This window comes from Leptosomus discolor, chromosome 8 (genome assembly GCF_034619465.1).
Source record: "Leptosomus discolor isolate bLepDis1 chromosome 8, bLepDis1.hap2, whole genome shotgun sequence".
In the NCBI taxonomy this organism is placed as follows: domain Eukaryota; kingdom Metazoa; phylum Chordata; class Aves; order Leptosomiformes; family Leptosomidae; genus Leptosomus; species Leptosomus discolor.
In genome coordinates this window covers 14,737,180-14,755,522 of record NC_141398.1, presented here as the reverse complement: position 1 = coordinate 14,755,522, position 18,343 = coordinate 14,737,180, and the positions used below count along the sequence as shown (strand labels likewise).

At 40.9% G+C, this 18,343-nt stretch overlaps 1 protein-coding gene across 1 annotated transcript in view; it reads left to right on the top strand.

The window, feature by feature from the left end:
• Positions 1-18,343, top strand: part of ABCA13 (ATP binding cassette subfamily A member 13) — a 152,183-nt gene that overhangs the window by 79,041 nt on the left and 54,799 nt on the right. Inside the window, 1 exon segment of the mRNA XM_086469448.1 lies at positions 5,167-5,275. Coding sequence (XP_086325574.1) covers positions 5,167-5,275 — 109 coding nt within the window.

The window sequence follows — 18,343 nt, the reverse complement described above, 5'->3', positions numbered from 1 at the left end:
CTTTTTAGGCAGTCAGCCCAGATATCCCTTTATTTATTTTTGTTTTCTGCAAAAAGTCAATGTCAGAATTGACAAAACATCTCAAAAGTCAATTATTTTTGATGCTTTTTTAATTCCTGCAAAGAATATTTTTCTTTGCCACATTTATCTTTCTTTCCCCCACCCCCTCAAATAAAGGTAAAGATATAGCTTCTAGGAGTAGCTATTTCTGCATAACAAACATCTCACCCTAAGTTTGTAACCCCTTCTTCAAATATGGGTACCTTTAAATTTTTTATCCCAGAGAAACAGAAGCGTGCCTTGCTGAAACTAGACAGATTGTGAAATCTGAATGTCTTCTTGACAGTACATCATACTGTCTTGCAATGCTGCACAGGGCCATTGTTTTCTGTCTGGAGCTAGCTCTGAAGCCTGGAAAAGAAGGGTTATTCTAAGCACAATTGTAATAAAGAGCTTTTCCTTGAGGCCTTTTGGTATGCACTGAAAGGATACAGTATCTCCATACTGTGGAAACTTGGGATGGGACCTAGAGACTAACAGGCAATTATCAGTTCAAGGGATTTTATTTTCCCTGGAAATGCTTTGAAAGGTTCTTTTGAGATCCATTCAAATGTAAACGAGTAATGAGAAGAGGAACAGCAGTCTTGGAGGAGTATTGAAGAATACCAGTGAGTGGTCTCTATTTTTTTTTATTCAAGGCAAAACAGATTTATTGAGAGGAGGCTGTGGACTTCTCAGATTAGTATATGAAACAAAGATGTTTCTGCCTTTAAATTGTTTTATGGGGGTGTAGAAACTAGATTTTATTTGCTTTTATAAAAGAAGAAGAGAAGGAACAGTGTAAATAGGCTCTATCCCAAAATCCATTTGGGGATAAAGTGTTAAAAAAATCATGTGTTAAAACAACATACAGATATTCTCCAATCCAATATAATTTCACATTTAGTTTTGCAAAATCACTGGCTGTTTGCACTGCCTTTTCCGTGTAGTTTTGTCAAAAATCTCTCTATCTTATATACACATCTTACCTTATATATATTTTCATTTTGGTCGTTTGTGATCTGCTGTCTACCCTGAGATTTCTTATAGCTTTGAACTCCAGTTCCATCAAGGCTTCATTAGGAACTTGAAGTCCTAGAGGACTGCAGCAAGATGTGTTTTTCTGAGTGCTGTTTCCTCATATGTATCTTTAATCATTTTAGACTCTTGTTTTGACATGCCTGCACTGTGGTTTTTGTCAGGGTCCTTTTTTTTTTTTTTTTTTTTTTAAATGTCTTTGGCATGGAGCTCCACCTGCCATCAGTATAGGGATAAATTATAGTTATATTGTTAGTGAGTAAGCTTCATATTTCAGACCCAAAGAAAATAGTGGAGTAGATTTTTAAAGGGCACTGTGTTATCTAAAATACCTCCTGGAAGTGGCTTTCAGCTGATGCAATGTCAAATTATTGCATTAACCTTTTAGTAATTAATGACCAGACTTTTACTTTGACATTTCAGGCTTGTTCATGAGACAGTGATTGTACCATTTACATAGCCTTGTATGAAAGGAAATGAGAAATTTGCATTTGAAGAGACTTACTATATGATTCATTTCATTTTAGAAAATTTATGAATCTTTATATGTTGTCCTGCTCCACTCAAAAAGCCAACAATTTTTCCAGTTCAAATTACAAATACCTATCCAATACCTATTTTACTCTACCTAATCATACCAAGCTGTATATACTGCACGCATTGTATATGCACACACACGGAGAATGTGTATGTCTGCATGCACGAGAGTGTATCTACCACGTGACAAGTGTGGCTGATGAAAAACTTAGGTTATTGACATTCATTGATGATCGCTACTACTTGGCGAAAGCACAACACCTCCTCAAATTTGTTGTTTTTCGTGATGTATATTCTTTGATTTCCTTTGACAATGTGGGCAAAAAATGTTCCATAATGATTTCACAGTTGCTGTTGTTAATTACATAATTAAATATAGAAAGAACATGTGGTAATTTTAAATAGTCCTGAAAGGCAATTTGTGCTGTTTACATAGCATTCTGAAGTGTGCATTTGTCCATGCTCAAAGGTTAGGATTTGAGGCTTTAGTGTACAGTAATAGTATAAGTGCCCAGAGGGAAGTGATCTCTCCGGTCTAATACCCCTTCTCTTTGTCTCCCCATCATGAATCTGGTCCAGCAACGCTCAGGGCTTTCTCTATTCCTCCTCACTGTTTTTTCTTGATAGGCCACAGGTTAGTCAAAATGCCAGTCAAGCATTTTTCTGAAATATTAACGGCAGGTAAAAATGGTATGGAATGATGGAAAACACGTCTTTACAGAACTGATACCTAATGTGCTGAGGGGCTGTGTTTTCCCTTGGGAAGGAATTTTATCAACTATGGATAGAAGACAAAAATAGAAATTAATCCTCTTAATCTATATATTTTTCCATTGTTCATCTCTTTTCTGCCCTCTGTAAATAATTACCTGTGTGGCACAGAAGAAATATCAAAGACATTTCAGCTGGAACGAATAATTTTTCTTTTTATATTTTACTTTTGCAATCAATTTAGAATAAGCCACAAGACTTTAGAAAAAAGAGCTTAAATGTATCTTCTGATGAAGCGAGCATCCTCAAATGCCTCTTTTGCCAGATTATAAACAATTAAATGTCCAGTTTGGTTATTTTCTGTTGGTTTGATTCAGTGACATAATGTAGCTTGAAGGAAGAATTCTAATTAATGTGTGCAGTATTGAAATGTATTGTTACATACAATGCTCTGTTGTGGTTTTTATATTTTCATTTGAATATTGGTCACACTATATTTCTAAGGTGTTCTGTGAACACTTGAGACCTTTCCCCTGCTTCAATTAAATGAGGATGCGTCATCAGAATATTGCTTTATTGTTTTCTTAATTGCTTTTTTTTGTTTGTTTTTCAATACAAAGAACACAATCGTAGTGGAGTTTCATTATGTATGCATAAGTTTCTACTCGGCACAAAATTTTTTTAAAAGGATAGAATAAGAAATCAGTGGGGTGTGGGGGTGTGGAAAAGACTGCCTATCCTTGATCACTTGTTTATGTTTCTTTGCTCTGGTTGCCATTTGCACAGGAGATTCAGCAGTGCAAAGATTTGCAGTTTTCCTCGGGACACTTAGGTTCTGTTTAACTTAATTTCTTTAAAGAACTCTTCTGTTGATTAAAGAATGGGAGATCTAGTTTGTGTAGTAATTTGTGGGAATTGAACTGGAGGGAGGACAAAGGAGTTGCATGTGAGTTTACAAAGGAGAAAAGAGTTTAGGATTTGTTCTTTTTTTCTTTAAATGTGGGGATATAAGATGATGTTGAGATTTCAAGTGGTTGCGAAGATCCCATAAAGAAAAGTAGAAAATGTGAAAGCTAATACAAGCAGGAGCAGCGGTAGCTGCTCATTTTTAAAATAATGACTAACAGAGCTTGTGGCAAAGCAGCTTACGGGTGAGAGGCATAGGAAAGCTGGCAGTGGAGCTGAGAGTGGTGTTTGAAAGCACGATATAGGACAGATGGGAGGAAACTGAATGGACAATTAGTGTTGTAAACCTTGCCTCACAACAGGGTACAGTGTGGAGATCCCAACAAGTAGGTAGTCAGGAAAATAAATCAGAAGAAAATAATTACTAAGAGAGGGAAATAGAACTAAAGATTAGGCAACCTGCACTGGGAAACATGGAGAAGAACATGGCAGGAAAACCAGTCAAAGTCTGGAACAAGTGTCCAAGTGAGTGTTGTATCTGGATACTACAAGAAAGAAAAAAACAGAATTATCTGCAAGTAAATAAATTTTTAAAAAAGTCTCCAGAATTTTACACCAGTATCAAGAAGAGGCACATAAATATATGGAAGAGCACTAGATGAGAACAGCATCAGAGTGATGACAAAAGAATCTTTAGGGAAGTTTCCAAGATGTAACTGTATAGATGGTAATTTTAGAAAGGATCTAAGAAAACCGAAATCCTAGAAGAAGGGTGTTAAGGCAAGAAAGACCTATATTAAAAACTCTGCACTTTGCAGTATGATTCAGAATCCAGACACAAAGTGAGAATTGCCCAACATTAACCTGAGATGTACAAAATGTAGATTAGCAAATAGCTGATATCAAATAGGGAAAGGTTACGAGTTTTTCAACTGTATGAACAAGAAGTGGAGATGAAAGGTTGCTGTGGAGTGAGGAAAGATGAATTTAAACATGTCACTAAAACTGGAAGAAAACATACATAACAATTTGACCTAGTTTTCAGTATGGATAATGTCGGTTGAAAGGCACTATGATTAACAGTAATGAGGCACAGAAACGGAATCGATTTTGAAAGGCAAAGCAAACCTCAAATCTCAGTATATTCAGTTTGGGGACATATCAGGCTCTCCACAATGATTCTAGCATGTGGAAGTGTCAATTTTAAGTGTATTTATCAAGTTGGGGTGATTCTGCATGATTTGAGGATAAAGTATATGTTACAGGAGCATTGCTTCCCTGTGCTCCTCAGAGAAACTAGCATGCCTTGTCTGTCTTAAATTTTGTCTGTATTCATTTTCTCCATGCTTAACGAACCACTGATAATTGCTTTTTTGAAAGTGGAGACGCAGATTTGTCCTCATGGAAGAATTTCATATTCACCTTGTAAACAGTGCCTGCTTGATTCTTTCTCTCCCCACTTTCTAGGATATTCTGTTCCTACACATTTTACATTGTGTGTCACTTGTGGGTATTATTTAGATAAGTCTTTTTGGAATTTCAATAATGCTTTCCACTTGTAATACTAGTTTTATTCATCTTTTTGTATTTTTAATTAAACTGGTAAATATTATTTTTGCATTGTTTTTCCGCTATTTCTTTGACCAAATATGAGTAAAGGAAGGGACACTGTTCCATTAAATCAGAGAATTTCAATTTAATATTTAACATAGGTGTACAGCTCCAACAGTAGGAAACATACTGCTGCACGCTATTGAAAGACCTGTACAAATTAACTGATTCTGTTCTGCCTTGTTGACCTTTTTCTATAAATAGGTGTCATAACAAGAGAATTAGATATCTTTATGCATTGGATATGGGATGGGTATGGTAGCTTTCAGATCGCTTCTCACGTTCAACTAATTTTTGATTCACAATTTCCATTCTCTCTTCCAGGTGTGGTATAACCAAAAAGGTTTCCATTCACTGCCATCCTACTTAAATGAACTCAATAACTTAGTTCTGTGGCTGAATTTGCCTCCTAATGTGGATTGGAGACAGTATGGTAATAGTCCTTCTTTAAGTCTTTTTCGTATTTTTTGAAAAGTAGTTTTTAAAGAACCTCAATTAATTTAAAGTATGAAAAGTTTTTATAGTGTTGTCCTGGGTTACAGTGTAAAATGTGCCAAAAGAAAAAAAATATATTCTATTACCATCTTCAGGAGCTGTTGAGACCAGGTGGGGCGGTGCTCCCTGCCTCCCCCCCTCTGGACTATCTCCTGTCAATGGGCACAACAATGCCTTATCGCCTGACCCATCGGTAACTCGCTCCTGGGCTATCTCCTGTTAATGGCCCATCAAGGAACTGCCTCACGACTCCCCATCCCATTGTGAGATACTCCGCCCGGGGAGGGGGGGGGAAGGAGCCAAGCAGTCCATGCCAAATAAAAACGGAGATTTTGAACACGCTAGCCGCCTTTCTTCCACTGGATTCCCAGAGGAGCTTTTCCCCCCACCTGAGTTCCAGAGGACGAGAGCTACCTGCCGACCACTGGACCTTCGGAGGAAGACCAGACTCTTTTACCTGATTGCTGCTTCCACAGAACTACACCCATCACTTCAGGAGGACTGCAGCCAGCATCTTATCGGACTGCTACTGCCACCCTAACAGGGTGTCAGGTTGTATTCCTGACTCTGTCAGTGTAAACCAGTGGGTTGTTTGTTTTTTCCCTGCCTTGTGTTATATATATATATATATTAGTAAAGAACTGTTATTCCTATTCCCCATATCTTTGCCTGAAGGCCCGTTAATTTCAAAATTATAATAGTTTGGAGGGAAGGGGGTTGCACTCTCCATTTCAAGGGAGGCTCCTGCCTTCCTCCACAGACACCTGTCTTTTTCAAACCAAGACAGATTTTGGCGCCCAACGTGGGGCTCGAGGGCATCGAGAGATAAAAGGAATAACGGTTCTTGTGCGTTGGATATAGATTCCTTGTTAAGTGGCATCATGTGGGCTAGCTTATCCCGATTCGTGTGGCATGTGGTGGTGGCTGTATTTCTCCCATTTGCAGGCCCTTATCTAAACATGGGTCCTATAACTAAGGCTACCGTGACTGTTATCCAGTTTGTTTTATGGATTAATAAGGTGAGGAATTCATGGCTTATTAACTTCCTCTGGAAGGCGGGCACATGGATTCGGAGCTATCAAACACTAAATGTATGCTTTTGGGGTTACTTTAATAATGGTACCTACTGTGAGGAAATGACACCGGGAGAAACTTTCTCCCAACCCCTAACCCAGCTCTTTGGGTCTACTCCACCAGTTTTCGAAGGATTCAGAGCTTTCCTAAGTGCTAATGATATCATACAGTGGCTGGTGTTGCTGATAATCCTGTTTTATTCAGTATTCAGAGATCAGGGGAGATTGGCTTGGATAACTACCCTGACTAGGAATGCTGCTCCAGAATCTGACCCTGCCTCACAGCTCACATCAGAAATGAACCACTCGGATTGGGTGAAGGAGATACGTGAGATGGGCCAGATGCTGAAGGAGTGCATTCTCTCAGCTGCTGGGAATCCCTCCTCCTGCCTTGAAGAGGGAGAGTCTAATGGTGCAGCAGTAGAACCCACAGACGTTACAACCGTCCAGGTTCCAGCTGAAACGCAAGGGCAGTCAGAGCCAGCAGCAGTCGCCCCTGTGGAAACGAGGAAATCTAAGATGAAATCAGACCACTCAGTTAAGAAAGGAGGGCCCTCAGAACCTGCAGGCGAGCCAGTGGTTGAGATAATCACAGAGTCCCTGACGTACGACAGTCTCCGTAATCTGCACAAAGACATCGTACGGCGGGGGCGTGAGGCTTTTACAACCTGGTTACTTCGGGTCTGGGATCTTATGGGTACGGGTGTGCAACTGGATGGCAGTGAGGCAAGGAATTTGGGACCCTTGACTCAGGACTCAGGTGTCAATCTGGTATTTGTAAGGGAGCCAGGGACCCTTTCCCTCTGGGAGCGGCTTTTAATGAGTGTGAGAGAGAGGTTTGTCCACAGAGAGAGAATGCAGGAGCACCATCATAGAATGCGCTGGAAGACCCTTGAGGAAGGGATCCAGCAGCTGAGAGAAGTGGCAGTATTGGAGGTACTCTTTGGGAGGGATGGACAGCATGGTAATGACCCTGACAAAGTCAGGTGCACAGGGCAAATGTTGTGGAATCTGGCAACTCTAGGGCCATCCGAATACTCCACCTTCATTGCAATGATTAATGCAGATAACGACCGAGAGACAGTGGGTTCTGTCACGAGCAAGCTTAGAAATTTTGAAAGCATGATCAATGGCCCAATGCAGGCTAACGTTTCTGCTGTGATTAAGAGCCTACAAGAGGAGATGAGGGAAATAAAGCAGGAGGTGAGGAGGAGCAGTTCCCATTTTGCACCGGTACAAGTCACAGGCCCCAAAGTCGGAGCCCAACGTCCCCCAGCTAGAGGGAGAGGGTACACCCCACGAGCTGAGCTATGGTACTTCCTGCGCGACCATGGGGAAGACATGGGAAGGTGGGATGGGAAACCCACTTCTGTCCTGGCAGCACGGGTGCGTCAACTCAAGGAGGGAAACACTAACCGGGGGAGTAACACTAAAGTGAAGGTAGCCTCAACCTCCCAGGACCGAGCTGCCAGATATTACAGAAGGGAGGATGATCTGACAGATCCCCTTGAAGGAACCTCTAGTATGTATGTCCAGGAAGGGAATGGTAACCAGTGCTAGAGGGGCCCTGCCTCTAGCCAGGGAGAGGCACGGGAAAACCGGATATTCTGGACGGTGTGGATCCGATGGCCTGGCACGTCAGAGCCACAAAAATACAAAGCGTTAGTTGATACTGGTGCGCAGTGTACCCTAATGCCATCGGGACATGTGGGGGCAGAACCTGTTTCCATTGCCGGGGTAACGGGGGGATCGCAGCAATTGACTCTGTTGGAAGCCGAGGTGAGCCTTACTGGGAAGGAGTGGCAGAAACATCCGATTGTGACTGGCCCAGAGGCCCCGTGTATTCTGGGCATAGACTTCCTCCGGAATGGCTATTACAAGGACCCAAAAGGTCTCAGGTGGGCATTTGGGATAGCTGCTGTGGAGGCAGAGAGCATTAGGCAATTGAACACCTTGCCCGGACTATCAGAAAACCCATCTGCAGTAGGACTCTTGAAGGTGGAAGAGCAACAAGTGCCAATTGCCACCTCGACAGTGCACCGCCGGCAGTATCGGACGAATCGAGATGCCGTGATCCCCATCCACAAAATGATCCGCGAGCTGGAGAGTCAAGGGGTGGTCAGCAAGACCCACTCACCCTTCAACAGCCCCATTTGGCCTGTGCGCAAGTCTGACGGAGAATGGAGATTGACTGTGGACTATCGTGGCTTGAATGAAGTGACTCCACCGTTGAGCGCTGCCGTGCCGGACATGCTGGAACTCCAGTACGAGCTGGAGTCCAAGGCAGCAAAGTGGTATGCCACTATTGACATTGCCAATGCTTTTTTCTCCATTCCTCTGGCAGCAGAATGTAGGCCTCAGTTTGCCTTCACCTGGAGGGGCGTACAGTACACCTGGAACCGACTGCCCCAGGGGTGGAAGCACAGTCCCACCATCTGCCATGGACTGATCCAGGCTGCACTGGAAAAGGGTGAAGCTCCGGAACATCTGCAGTACATCGATGACATCATTGTGTGGGGGAACACAGCAAAGGAAGTATTTGGGAAAGGAGAGAAGATCATCCAGATTCTCCTGGAAGCTGGGTTTGCCATCAAGAAGAGCAAAGTCAAGGGACCTGCCCGAGAGATCCAGTTCCTGGGGGTAAAGTGGCAAGACGGACGGCGTCAGATCCCCACCGAGGTCATCAATAAGATCACTGCGATGTCTCCACCAACCAGCAAGAAGGAAACACAGGCTTTCCTAGGCGCCATAGGTTTTTGGAGAATGCACATTCCTGAGTACAGCCAGATCGTGAGCCCTCTGTACCTGGTTACCCGCAAGAAGAACAATTTCCACTGGGGCCCTGAACAGCAACAAGCTTTTGCCCAAATCAAGCGGGAGATCGCTCATGCGCTAGCCCTTGGCCCAGTCAGGACGGGACCAGAGGTGAGGAACGTGCTCTACTCTGCGGCCGGGAACAATGGTTTGTCCTGGAGCCTTTGGCAGAAGGTGCCTGGAGAGACTCGTGGCCGACCACTGGGATTCTGGAGTCGAAGTTATAGAGGGTCTGAGGCCAACTACACTCCCACAGAGAAGGAAATCCTAGCAGCCTATGAAGGAGTCCAAGCTGCCTCGGAAGTGATTGGCACCGAAGCACAACTCCTCCTGGCACCCCGACTACCGGTGCTGGGGTGGATGTTTAAAGGAAAGGTTCCCTCCACCCACCACGCCACTGACGCCACATGGAGCAAATGGATTGCCCTCATCACACAACGCGCCCGTATTGGAAACCCAAATCGCCCTGGGATTTTGGAGATAATTACGAACTGGCCGGAAGGTGAAGACTTTGGCCTCACTGACGAAGAGGAGCAGGAACAAGTGATGCGGGCTGAAGAAGCTCCACCGTACAACCAACTACCAGCAGAGGAAACACGATATGCTCTTTTCACTGACGGTTCCTGTCGCATCGTAGGGATGAACCGGAAGTGGAAAGCAGCCGTATGGAGCCCCACACGACAGGTCGCACAAGCTACTGAAGGAGAAGGTGGATCAAGTCAACTTGCTGAACTCAAAGCCGTTCAACTGGCCCTGGACATTGCTGAAAGAGAGAAGTGGCCAAAGCTCTACCTTTATACTGATTCATGGATGGTAGCCAATGCTCTGTGGGGCTGGCTGGAAAGGTGGAAAAAGGCCAACTGGCAGCGTAGGGGAAAACCAATTTGGGCTGCTGATGAGTGGAAAGATATTGCCACTCGGGTAAAGAAGCTACCTGTGAGGGTCCGTCATGTAGATGCTCATGTCCCCAGGAGTCGGGCTAACGAAGAACATTGTAACAATGAACAGGTAGATCAGGCTGCAAAAATAGAGGTGTCCCAGATAGACTTAGATTGGCAACATAAAGGAGAGTTGTTCTTAGCTCGATGGGCCCATGATGCCTCAGGCCATCAAGGCAGAGAGGCCACTTATAAATGGGCACGGGACCGAGGGGTGGATCTAACCATGAACAGTATCTCCCAGGTTATCCAAGACTGTGAGACCTGCGCTGCAATCAAGCAGGCCAAGCGGGTGAAGCCTCTGTGGTACGGTGGACGATGGTCGAAGTACAGGTATGGGGAAGCCTGGCAAATTGACTACATCACTCTTCCCCAAACCCGTCAAGGCAAGCGCTACGTGCTGACCATGGTGGAAGCAACCACTGGGTGGCTGGAGACCTACCCTGTGCCTCATGCTACTGCCCGGAACACCATCTTGGGCCTGGAAAAGCAAGTTCTTTGGAGACATGGCACCCCTGAGAGAATCGAGTCAGACAACGGGACACATTTCAAGAACAGCCTCATAAGCACTTGGGCCAGAGAACATGGAATCGAATGGATATATCATATCCCTTATCATGCACCAGCTGCCGGGAAAGTTGAACGGTGCAACGGGCTACTTAAGACTACCCTAAAAGCACTTGGAGGGGGGACTTTCAAAAATTGGGAACTGAACTTAGCAAAGGCCACCTGGATGGTCAATACCCGAGGGTCCATCAATCGAGCTGGTCCCGCCCAGTCTGGACCCTTGCACACAGTGGACGGAGATAAAGTCCCTGTGGTACACACGAGAGGTATGTTAGGAAAGACTGTTTGGATTAATCCCACATCAGGCAAAGGCACACCCCTCCGTGGGGTTGTTTTTGCTCAAGGACCTGGTTACACTTGGTGGGTAATGCAGAAAAATGGGGAAACCCGTTGTGTACCACAAGGAGACCTAATTTTAAGTGAGAACTCTGTGTAAGGTTTCATTGTGTATATATGTATATATGTATCTGTAAGGGGGCATTGGGTTGGGTATGGTGTAGATGGTAATAGAATAAGGGGTGGATTATGTCCTGGGTTACAGTGTAAAATGTGCCAAAAGAAAAAAAATATATTCTATTACCATCTTCAGGAGCTGTTGAGACCAGGTGGGGCGGTGCTCCCTGCCTCCCCCCCTCTGGACTATCTCCTGTCAATGGGCACAACAATGCCTTATCGCCTGACCCATCGGTAACTCGCTCCTGGGCTATCTCCTGTTAATGGCCCATCAAGGAACTGCCTCACGACTCCCCATCCCATTGTGAGATACTCCGCCCGGGGAGGGGGGGGGAAGGAGCCAAGCAGTCCATGCCAAATAAAAACGGAGATTTTGAACACGCTAGCCGCCTTTCTTCCACTGGATTCCCAGAGGAGCTTTTCCCCCCACCTGAGTTCCAGAGGACGAGAGCTACCTGCCGACCACTGGACCTTCGGAGGAAGACCAGACTCTTTTACCTGATTGCTGCTTCCACAGAACTACACCCATCACTTCAGGAGGACTGCAGCCAGCATCTTATCGGACTGCTACTGCCACCCTAACAGGGTGTCAGGTTGTATTCCTGACTCTGTCAGTGTAAACCAGTGGGTTGTTTGTTTTTTCCCTGCCTTGTGTTATATATATATATATATTAGTAAAGAACTGTTATTCCTATTCCCCATATCTTTGCCTGAAGGCCCGTTAATTTCAAAATTATAATAGTTTGGAGGGAAGGGGGTTGCACTCTCCATTTCAAGGGAGGCTCCTGCCTTCCTCCACAGACACCTGTCTTTTTCAAACCAAGACAAGTGTAAAGCAGGATTGCAGAGTCACACATTCCTTGGGAGGAATTGAAAGGGGAACTTTTAATTAAGCAGAAGTTTTGTTTGTGTGGACATTGTAGTACACAATAAGATAAAACGTGAATTTACATCTCACTATGCTATACGAGTTTCTTATAAAGGACATTCTTGTGGAATAAGTGTAAATTAGTTCACTACACTTGAGATGTTAGTCTCTGTGAAAACACTGCTAGGGCTTGCTTAAATGGGATGATTAATTCACAACAGAGTATGAATTTATAACTTCTTTGTCACATTCCTTATGTAAATTACCAGGCTAAACCCAGAGTATCCTGTAATTTCTCACTGCAACGTGACATTCCATAGCATCCTGTTACTCAAGGAACAGGAGAAAGTGGTATATCTTACTATTGTACATTACAAAAGAGAGATTAGTATATTCGATGTCTGAATTCTCTGGTTCAGACATTCCTGAAGTGTATACGAACCAGTTAAAACAAACACTTTACAAACTGACTTTTTAAAAAATGACTACAGCCAAAGAATCAGCTGTTAACACAGGTGAACTTTTAGGATCTTGAAATCTAGCTTGAAATCTGGACTTGACAGTTCAGTTTAACTTCTATTCGTTCCAGTTCCTTTCGTTTTTAAAGTTCTGTTAAAGAAGAATTAGTTTGGTTTAGAGAAATTTCAAAATAGCCTATAGAATCATAGAATCATGGAACAGTTTTGGTTGGAAGAGACCTTCAAGATCATCAAGTCCAACCTTTGTCCTAGCTCTATCAACACCACTAAACCCATGTCCCTATGACCAGTTTTAAGACGTTTTGAAAAGGTAGGATGGTTGTCTGTTGTGGTAAAATGATTTTCAGTGTGTTTATAATGAAGGAAGAAAGAAGAAAAAAAAAAATCATTGAAAAGGGGGAATTATCTGAACATAGAAATTCATTAAGAAAACTTTCTAGAATGTCAATGAAAAAAGAATAATTGCTTGCTTTCAAGATGGCTGGGGTTTTATTTTTCTAAATGAATTATGACAATGAATCAAAGGTAATGTATATCTGCAGAAAGTTTGAATGAAATGAAATCAGGTATTTTAATGAGGATTTTTAATATGAATCAATTTTTAATGATTTTTCCCTGCACTTCATGAATAGTACTGATGCTGGCTTGTTTTCTGTAGAATTAGGTATCCCATACCAGAACTTAAATGTTTAAGTACTCTCACTTTTATTTCTGTCATGGAGAACATACCACCCAGATTACAGTCGAAGAAAATTATAGTTGTCCCAAGGATTGTGGAAATGTTATGTTTTATGTTGTTACATGGCACGAAAACACAATAAGCAAAACAGTGCTTAATAAATATTAACAAATATTTGGAGTCTTGGACTGTTGTCTATACAAATATGAGCTCATTATATAATCTTCTGGCAGAATATGTTGGCTAAGTCTCTGCAGAAGTAGAGTTCATGAACTAGAATGCAGTTTATTTATGTGTATATTATTGGAGACATGTAATAAAGGTGAATTGATCATACTCTTGAGACATAATGCAGAGGGACCTGTCAGAGAAACCTTAGAAAGAGGTCATCTACCTATCTATCTGTATGTATGCATATACATGTGTATACACACATATGTAGGTATGTGTAGAGCCAGAAACATAGGTATATATTATTTAAAAAAAAAACCAAAACCAACCCTCAACAGTTTTCCAATGATATACGGGACACTTAAGCTGAGTTGACTTTGACTTTCTCATATTTAAGGATACTGCTCTGACAGTGAAGAACTATTTATATGCTTTGCTTTCTAAAATGGTTGTATGCAGTTCTGTAAATTAGCAGTCAAAAGCCTACATACTGTGTTTCAATACTGAAATCTATTCTTTTTCATTTTCTTTTCCTTTTGCAAAGTCTGTTTATGTGCAAGGTCAGTTTTAGAATATCATTGGAAATTGCTGCGAGGAAGCTTGTTAGGATGTTGCAGAAATGTAGCTTTGTAATTCTAGCTTGCATTAATACCATGTTTTTTTTCACAGAATAACATTCTTCTACCAACAGAACCAGTGCTTCTGTGTTACTTTTAAGCGACATAAAAACAATTTGATACTTGAAAAGCGAGTGTGAGGACAGTCTTTCCTTCCTTCGTGAAAAATAAGTCTTGCTTTACTGAAAGCGACTTACTTCAATAGGGTGGAGCATTACCATGGATGTAAACAGAGTAGCAACTACTATGATATTGAAACAACCTTGAAAGAAGTCAGTAATTATTTAAATGCTTGTGTAAATACTAAGGAACACTTTCACTTAGCATTTATATCCTGTGGGTGTTTCTTGACCATGAGCTGAGTTGGAGTTCTCCCAGGTTCTCTGAAGGAGGGAAGAGTCATTACAGACAGTGTGCCTAGTTCTACCTACTTTGCTCACAGGGACAGATCCAGTAATTTCAATGGGAGATCGGTAGTACTGGTCCCAGTTTGTGATAGGTTTTAGTGATAAGGAGCTGAGAAGGAGGCTAAATGCTTTTGTCTGATATCTTTTCTTCAGTCAAGAGGATACAGGGAATACAGATGTAGAATATTGTATGAGAGTTTGAAGGAAGAAGGGGTACCCAAGAATACAGGGGACATATGCTACCTTGCACTGATTTATGTCCTGAGGGACGTGTATCTGTTCAAAAAACTGTGAAAAAAATTGATAATAATTTTTCTTGTGTCGGTCCAAGTTACTGACTCTTGATCATCCTGAGCATGCAGGAGCTGAAAACAATACTCATTTGGTGATCAAAAATACTTCCTTTTTATTATTGTGTAGTCTAATCTTCAAATCCTTTCTCTGCAAGTGGAGAGATTTCTCTTTTTTTTCCCCCCAGTATGGGATTATCAGTAAACTTCTCTGTCAGGATGCTTGGAAAGTTACAATGTTTGCTTCTTGTAATTTTCATGTAAAGAGTGGTATGGCTGTTGAAGAAAGTGTGTGTGCCAGCTGGAGGTGCATGTAAATAGATAGAGCAACAGCAGTTAGACAGATTGATTTACGTCAGTTTATCGTAGTTAATGGATTAGAGGTCTATTTTGGAACAGCAGTTCAGGAAAACTTCTTTTATTAAAATAGTGCATCTTCAGTACAATGTGGACAGCCAACTCTAGTTTCATAATCATGCAAGTCTGTGTTGCTATTCCAGAAAAAAATCTAATTCATCTGTTTTACTGGAAAGGAAGCCAAATGCATTTTGTTTTCTAGTGGTTACAAATTCAGTGACAGCTAATGAACATGATAAATAATAAAAAAAATAGTGAGAAAAACTCTTCATCAGAGAAGGTAAGACGTACCAGGTTTTTGCCAAAACTTTTCAGCTCTGGCTGGTTTTCAGGCTTACGTGAATGATGTTTGTATGTTTTTAAATGTCTTTCTGAAATGATGTACCCCTACAATTAGACAATGTAATTGTGAGCAAATAAAAAATGGAATACTGAAGTAAGAGGAATAAAAAAGTAAAAGGCAACTTTTTTGCTTAGGCTTAAGATAGAAATTCTGATCAAGAAAAACTATGTTACTTTTTACACCCAACTGTGTACGGTTGAGTCAGAATGTGTTTACTATGCTGGAATACAGGGGAAGGATATTACCTACCTCTTAGGTTAAAGCTATATAAAGAACAAAGCAGTGCTAGTCATCCATAATGATGTCTGTAAAGTACAGTGGTCAAAAAAAGTTCTTACATCATTACTCAAAGAACAGAAATATATCAATACAGAAAGGCCTTGTGCGATGCAGCTGCCCCATCTCGGGACTTCTATTGAAGTCATTGATTTTTTAAAAACCTTTCAAGTTAGGGCTCATTGTAAGTGTTCATATAGCATCCTCATTCATTTCAGATTCAGTTCTTCAAAAGAGCTGAAGGGATCAAGAGACCCGTTTTCAGCAGAGTTTTTGTGGAAGGTGACTATAGTTTCCTGATTGCTTGGCAAATTGTAACTTTAAACCTCTTGTGAAAGGAAACTGAAATGGCATTTAATAGGAATGTTCTTAACCATGTCTCGTTAGTGGAGGGAAAGTAAAACATGAATAATTAATGCAGGTGCTGCCTTTGAAATTCTCCATAAAATATAAGTTGTAATTTTCAGTAAATAGTAATGTCTCATTTTATACAAACAGAAATCTTGTCATAAATTTTAAATGCCCACAAAGAAGAGCTTGTAAAAAGCATATATATATATATACTACCTCCATTTTAATTATATGTACTATTTTATTTTATTGTAGTCTGAAATGAAATGTCTGAAATAGAGAAACCTAGATTGGTCTTCTATTTAAGTCTGTAACAATGATGATATTTAGAATTAGTAGCACAGATCCAAATTTATCTACACGCTCAAGACTCGGCATGCTACATGACAAAAGTAGAGATAGTTTACAAAGAAATGCCAAGAGGCTTAGACACACCCAAAACACAGTGCAGACCTGCAAAATATACCTAAGGACAGCTGTGATGGCATATAACTTGAAGACGCTTGAGATTTTTCCCTTTACATTTCTCCACCCTATATTGGAAAAGTACTGCTTGGTTCATATCATCTGTCCTCATTTTTACTGCAAAACCACAGACTTTGTAACGTGATTATGTGGCAAGTTGCACACAGGCAGGATGGACTGGGCTATTGGTGCCTGATGTTCTTTATAACCTACAAGAAGCAAACATCACCAGTGTCTAAGGCTATGCCAAATTGCATGTGGATTTCTTTTCTGACAGATGGTCAAGTGGTTTAGATTTGAATTAGAAGATCTAGGGCACTTTCTCTCGAAGGTGCAGTTAGTTCACACTTTCACTGTGCAATACAAGTGATAGCAACTGAGCCTTATACTTTAAAAAAGAAAAAGAAACCAAAACTAAAATAGAAAATGAAACTAAAAAAGAACATGCCAAAAAAAATGTAGTTAACTGTAGGCAAAACAATTGAGGAAAAGAAAAAGAAGTTTCCGAGCTGAAAACCAGCTAAGAAAATTTTTTATCAAAATAACTTGTTGCTTGTGTTCTCTGGGATTGACGTTTGGCTTAATTCCTTTTCAGAACTCTACATGCACACATATATATATATATGTCAATTAACACGTATACAGTCCTGTTTCTTTCTTTGAGATACCCTCCTCTTCACCCAGCTCTAATCAGGGAAATAGTGCCTCTCATTTCTCAAGCTCTTTGTTTTTGTTTTGGAGAAGGTTAAAAGGTCTGAGAAAGTCTTGGTGTCATGGTGTTCACTTATCTCTGAATACAGCTTTAAACCCCTGATACAGTATAATGATCTCCATGGTTACAGATTTTCCTGTTCTTGAACCACTTATGCAGGGCTTTGGAAAGATTGGAATTGGTGGCGATCACAATTTTTCACCTGTGCCCATAAAGAAGCCTAAATTGTCACTATAAAAATGATGTGATCAACTGTGTGCTTAAGACATAGACAAAGGATGTTTTACAATTGGTAAATTTCTGATTGTGATTAAATCATGAAAACATTGGCAATCTGTAGATGTGGAAAAATAATTTTATACTGAGAAATTTATGAAAATGAGCAGAGTTAAAGCTGAATTATATCGTATTTGTTGCTATTGCCTGCCTTGTTTTTTTACTTGTGAATACTGATTTGGTAAAATTTTCCCTGAAGGCTGTTCATACAAGCCTTGCAAATACAATCCTCAAAAATTCCTTGCATAAAAACACCACATGTATCTGTTTAGTAGGAGCTTCATCATTTAGAACATCTTGGTTCATCTGTCTCTTATGGTTTTTATTTTAAGTCCTCTTGATGGTGTTTAGTTCAACTTAATGAGCATCATTATAGCAGCTTTACATAGTGAGCAGGCATATGAAGGCAAGAAAGCAACAATAAGTACATTTTACATCATGTTAAGAGCTGTATTGGGACAGAGATATATGTAAAGAAGACTGTCTAGGTAGTTAGGAGAAATTTAGGAAGGGATAGATTATAAAAATACATTGAAGATTCTTTTTATAAAAAAATGCATACAGTAGCAAATAGCATATATCAAGTGTGTTGGCTTGTTTTGCTTTTAGAAGATAGTTTATAATTTGCTCCTCCTTAGGTTCAATGGAACTTTTTTTCCTCTGTGAATTAAAAGCCAGTTTATTTGCTTTATATGAATTCATCATCTGTTTTTTGGACAATGTCAGGGAGGAAAGAAATCATTATATTAAAACATGTAACAAATGTAGAAGACCCTCATGCTCCAGACTAATTGAAAATTTTAAAATAATAAATGAAAGGCAAGTGTTATAATTAATATATTGATAGAATTTTGAATTCTAACATAGAAC